Here is a 6,110-nt window from a genome sequence, read left to right on the forward strand (position 1 = left end):
CACACGCGGGGCCCGAGTTACCCCGGCCGGTTTGAGGCCGGCATCCCCCGGAGCCGGAGCGCCGTGCTGGGCCGTGGGGCTCGCTCTGGTGTCCCTTTGAGGCCTGTGGCTGAGCAGCCGGCTTGCAGAGTCTTGCTGTGTTGACAACCGAGATGTTCTTTTGCGTTGCAGAACGGCCATGTTCAGCTCCAGCGCAAAGATTGTGAAGCCTAATGGCGAGAAGCCAGATGAGTTCGAGTCTGGTATATCCCAGGTACACGTCTTTTCTTTCTGCTCTTTGGTAATCGGCTGCTAGTTGTGGAGACTGTGTGTGACTGTTGGCTTAGAGCTTGAAATTCGAGCGTGGTGCTCTCTGAACGTGTCGTCTTTCATAGCTTTACTTAGGAATGGGGGCAGTCAGCCTGTGCTACCACCAGCTGAACTTGTTGCTTCTGTCAGAGTGACTTATGGGAAGTTAAATCTTAAAAAGTACCTAACTACTCCCTGGCACTGTGGACAGACTTTGGTTTCAAAGATTATTATGAATTGAACTGTATGGAATAGATTATTCTGCAACTTTATTTTTCTAGGCTCTGCTGGAGTTGGAAATGAACTCTGACTTAAAGGCTCAGCTGCGGGAGTTGAACATCACAGCAGCTAAGGTAGGAGAGACTTTCTCCACAGAGAATTGCTTGGTGGCTTGCTCTGTGTGTGCTTAATTTCTGGAAATGTTTATGTATTAGGTGTACGGTGTCTTGAGTTGTTTCTTGTAGCCTGTAGTTGTTTTACTCTGTCCTGTCGTGGCTTACATTTTGGTACTTGCTGTTAATATGTAGGATTTAGTGATTTTTTTTTTGTTGTTGTTGTTAAGAACTGATCTGAAGAATCATTGTAAAATCTCAAATACAAGTTTCATGTTTTAGACATGTCTAAAAATGATAGTTTTACTTTCAGTTTGCAAACTGGGCTGGAGGTCTGAAACTGGATTTTTGTATGTGAGCATTGGCTGTCAGTGTAGGCATGCAGAATCTTTGTCACTTTTACACTTCTGTAAAGTCAGGTTTGTTGTAAATCATCTTTTATGTACCAAGTAACAGGAAGTGGATTGAGGTAACAAGCTGGCTTGATAACATAGGTTAGGTTGTTTGTAAGTTTGCTTTACTTTATTAAGGCAATGAAAACCTTAAGGAAGTAAAGGGAAAATCAGTGAAAAAGGAGGAAGAAAACCAGTATTAGAATTTGTCAGTCTTGAAGACTGGATGGAACTTTTGAAGGTGGTTGCTGCAACCAGAAACTTCAGTAGATTGCTTTTTGGTTCTTGTCCAGGCCCACCAGTACAGACACAGGTGCACGACTGCTTAGAGTTAAGTGAAATAATCTGGGAATGGAGAATTCAGCTTGATATAAGAGTTCAGGGGCCTTCAGAAGAGCTGCTTTGATGCTGAAGTGCATCGCTGTGTACTGTCCTCAATCAGAAGTTTTAAAACGTGTCTGTTGTTTATATAGCAACTTGATTTTATTTGAGAAGGCTCCTGTGGACACCTGAGTTAGCTCCTGGTGGAATGTAGCTGGTGAAAAGCAGTTCAGCTTTCCATTCTGCTGGCGAAGGAGGATGTCTGTGCAGTTAGGTTTGTGGGAGAGGCGCCTTGTGAGCCTGCACGACCTTCCTCTGCTGGGATCAACTGCTGGCAAAACACAGCAGGGGAAAGTAATCCGTGCTGCTGTGCTGTCAACCTGCTGGCCTTCACAGGGGAAGGCAGTGGTCTCAGTGGTGATGCAGGCCTTGGGAAATGACGAAGAGGATTTCCATGAAGTAGTAGCTCAAAAATGAGAAATTTATTACTGTAAGGTTTGACTAGAGTCTACATTAGGGGCAGATAGTTTTTGGAACTTTGTATCAGCATGTTCGTGCTGCTGCAGATGTGATGGTGAGCATCCAGTGCTGTTAGGATTCCAGTGTCTGAGCCCTGTCCTGCAGAAAGAACACAGTATTCTACTCAGAGGATGTGACTCTGGAAGGAGTGGTCGGATTTGCTGCCCAGTCACTCCTGTACAGCAAAACAAGTTCTCTGACGGGTTTTCCTGTTTAATGCTTGTTCTTAAATGCAATGGCATTGGTATTGCTCTCTTACACTCTTTTTCTTAACTCCAAAGTTGTAAGCAAGGCTGTCAAATATCTGTGTTCAGAGGATTTACAACCAAACAAAACATTTATTCTTGACCCCTAGAGTTATGTTTACTTTCTGCTTCTGTTTCAGGAAATCGAAGTGGGTGGTGGCAGAAAAGCCATCATTATCTTCGTACCAGTTCCTCAGCTGAAATCCTTCCAGAAGATTCAGGTGCGGCTAGTTCGTGAGCTGGAGAAGAAGTTCAGTGGAAAGCATGTGGTGTTCATTGCCCAGGTAAAACTCTTAGAAGTAAAACTGATAATTTGAGGGATCCCTGAAGGTAATCCAGTCCAGCCTTGCATGTGAGGCAGGACTGTTGTCAACTTTAGAACAGGTCAGCCGTGGTTTTGTCTAGCTGAGTTTTGGAAACATCCAAGGATGGAGATTCCACAGCCTCTCTGGATAACTCATGCCAGTGCTGCACTACTCTTCTTGTCTTGTCCATTCAGGATAATGATATAATGTGTGGTTTTGTACCAGCTGGAAATGTGATGAATGTCCTTCTGTGGATGTAGGCTAAAATAATTTCGGCTAGCAGCCAAAGCTTTGTAAACTTGGTGAGATGCAAAGCTTTTTGGAGGAGGATATCACTTCCTTGTTCTTGCCTTTCTTACTTCTTCGGAAGTTTCAGAAGCAGAGCCTGAAAGTAAGAGGAAGCAAAGATTAATAGGAGCTTTACCACACTTCCGTAAACTATGCCTTCAACATTCAAATTTTTAGGAGGGGGAAGAAAAAGCCTGACTTAAGTTTTGAATGTGTGGAAGGAGCTAAGCCATGAAAAGGTGATAGAGGGCTCTCTGGGGTACTGAGGGGTGGACAAACTCTGGAGGTCTATCTGTTGAGTATCATCATAGAATCATAGAGTGGTTTGGGTTGGAAGGGACCTTAAAGATCATCTAGTTGCAACCCCTCTCCTATGGACAGGGACACTTCCCACTAGACCAGATTGCACAAGACCCCATCCAGCTTTGTGTTGAACACATCCAGTGAGGGAGCATTCACAGTTTCCTTGGGTAGAGTAGACATTTCGTTGGTAGACTGAAGCTGTTTTTAGGAGAAATTCTTCATAATGTAATTTTAAGAGCCAAAACACCTTACCCTGAATCTTTACATGGCTAGGAAAACTTCTTTTAATGACTTCTTTTAAACTAAGTGCTTGAGAATTCCATCAGTTCATCAGTCCGTATTTTAGAGGGCAGCCATGCCATTGTTCTGCTGTAGGTGGTATGGCTTTTGGATATGGTGTGCACCAGTTTGGATTGCAGCACAGTCCCCAGTTTGGAACTCAGTCATGGAGGAGCTGTGATGTGTTGGTGGAAAATACTGCAGGTGGCCACAACTGCATCTAAAACTCGATGTTTTAGTTTGTGTGGTGTTTTTTTGTTTCTTTGTTTTATTTTTTTAAACTATTTGATTGTAAACACCACATAGTGAAAAATGCCTTTTACTTTTTTGCCTTAATAGAGAAGGATTCTGCCCAAGCCAACACGAAAAAGCCGTACAAAAAACAAGCAAAAGCGTCCCAGGAGGTAAGTAAAGAATAATGATTCAGTGTGACAGTCTTCTTTTGTAATTTAGTAGTTTAGTCAAATAATGTTTAGTTGGGTTTTTGAGAAGCCATTCAAGGCTTGTCTTGTTCTTTCATTTGCTGCTTAAAACGGGATCTTCCCTTTGGGTGCTAAAGGGTGCAGTGAAAAGCTTGTCTTTGGGCATCGTGTTGCATTTCTTAAAACTCCCATCTGTATTTGCAGCTACAGCTGTAGTAGATTTTTAGCCAGCAGTACTGGCTTAAGAAACCCCAACCTGCTGTCTCTGTTACCAGTGTGCTGACAAGAATTAGTTTTTTTTGTCTTAAGCTGTAGGAAGAGCCACATGTTAAGACTGTACAGAAGGCAGGGCTGGCACACTGGGGGGATGCAAGGAGGGGCATAGGTATGAGTAGTCCCTCTGGGAATGAACTGACAGTAGCGGTATAATCGTTTGTGTTCAGTGGCCTCTATGCTTTCATATGGTATTTTATTGAAACACACAACACTACTATGCCTACAGGGATGTTAGTGCCTCTTCTATGCTGTTGTCTTACTATATAGTTAATGTAGTCTATGTCTTAAAAGTTTGTCCTTGTTATGGCATGTTCCTGTAACTTCTAGCCCCAGTATTACACCTGTTACATGCCCATTACTGTATTTTGAAGTCTTCAGGCATGGATTTTAAAAGTGCAGTTTCACGGTACTCATCTCGCTGCAGTCCTGCTTTTGGGGCACTCTGTTACATGAAAACTGGTATTGCACTGTGGCTGGAGAGGTTGGCATCTCTGTATGGGACCAGCACACTGCCACCTCCAGCCCGAGGGAAGGAACATGTGCAGGAGTGTTCCTTTCTCAGCCTGAGACTAGAGGAGGCTGTGAGTGTTCTCAAACTGATAGGTATGTTGTGAAGCATAGAAATGTAGTTGATGTTTGTCTCCCTTTGCCATCCCATTCTTCACAAGTTTGCAGTGCTGCTGTAGACACAGGTTGTAGCTGCTAGCAGTACTGCTGTGAAACTGCAGGTAGGGAAGCTGGAAGTCTTACTTGTCCTTTCAGTTCATACAGAAAATAACCTGGATTAATGTTTCGCATTTTGGCTCTCTTCTGCAATGTTAAAGAACACAAATATAGACATCAAACAGTCTTCTAAGCATGGACTAAAATCACCAGCTAGACTTTTCCTTTAATACATTGGTGTTTAAGCCACTTGGGTTTAGACAGATGAAAGAGACCAGTGTTTTCAAAGTTGGGTCTACTATGAACATACTCTGTGTAGTTGAAGATACTTGCACACTTGAACTCTTCCAGTGAGTATCTCTGAGAAAATTACAGAGGAAGAATTTGGTTCTGATTTAAATCTTCCTTAAACGTCCAGAAATAAAAGAACGTTTCAGGGCTGTTGCTGCAAAGCAACATGTGATCTAAAAGGACAGAAATCTGGATGCTGACTTTTCCCCCTCATGCAGTCATTAAGTTTCTGCACTCAGTGTAGAATTTAGCTTTTATTATTGCATGTCACATGAATAATGTGGTACTGCCACGCTGCAGCATAAAAAGAAAAAAGCACTAGGTTTTCAGGTAAAGGCATGCTGTGGAAGGCTTAGGGCTTGGCAAACTGAAAAATTTGGCAAGAGGATGTGTTTTAATGATACAAATGTGTCATTTCAGCCGTACGCTTACTGCAGTGCACGATGCTATCCTTGAAGACCTGGTCTTCCCCAGCGAAATCGTGGGCAAGAGAATCCGTGTAAAGCTGGACGGCAGCAGGCTCATAAAAGTCCATTTGGACAAAGCACAACAGAACAATGTTGAACACAAGGTAAATGAAGACACTTTTACCCTTAGATTGTAAAGTTCCATTATGGGAACAGACAGTGTTTTGGTTTTTTTTGTGTGTGTGTTTTTTTGTTGTTGTTTGGTTGGTTGGGGTTTTTTTGTTGTTTGGGCATTGGGTTTTCTGTTTGTTTTGGGTTTTAAGAGAAACAGTTTTGACCTTGAACAGGTACACTTGGCACAGCCTGAAGTCCCCCATCAATTTGCTTAGGTTTTTCCTGTGGGGAGTTATTTATTAGGAACCTATTTATTTAGGTCCGCTCAGCTCTCTGGGTCTCCTATGCAAATAAGAGAGGTTCCAAAAAACCTTTTTCCAGAAAATGTGTCATCTGTGTAAATGCTCAGCTATTTTCATCTAGAAGAAAATCAGCCTCAGGGTTTGCTTCAGAGGGAAGATACAGTGGGAAACAGTAGTACCTAAAGCTGACTTAGATTTTACTTCCTTACACAGCATGTATGAACAAAATTGTTTGTCTTCACAGGTGGAAACATTTTCTGGTGTCTACAAGAAGCTCACAGGCAAAGATGTGGTGTTTGAATTTCCAGAATTCCAGCTGTAAAGTGCAAAAAATGGCTGAATAAACAACTGTTCATACAACAG

General features: G+C 42.6%; 1 protein-coding gene across 1 annotated transcript; it reads left to right on the plus strand.

The window, feature by feature from the left end:
* The first annotated feature begins 116 nt into the window (after positions 1-116).
* RPS7 (ribosomal protein S7) lies at positions 117-6,110 on the plus strand. Its single transcript, XM_008944019.1, has 6 exons — positions 117-253; positions 570-641; positions 2,238-2,381; positions 3,612-3,676; positions 5,345-5,495; positions 5,992-6,110. The coding sequence occupies exons 1-6, from the start codon at positions 179-181 to the stop codon at positions 6,067-6,069; spliced, it is 585 nt and encodes a 194-aa protein (XP_008942267.1). The 5' UTR covers positions 117-178; the 3' UTR covers positions 6,070-6,110.

This window comes from Merops nubicus, unplaced genomic scaffold, assembly GCF_000691845.1.
Source record: "Merops nubicus isolate BGI_N331 unplaced genomic scaffold, ASM69184v1 scaffold20697, whole genome shotgun sequence".
Lineage (NCBI taxonomy): Eukaryota > Metazoa > Chordata > Aves > Coraciiformes > Meropidae > Merops > Merops nubicus.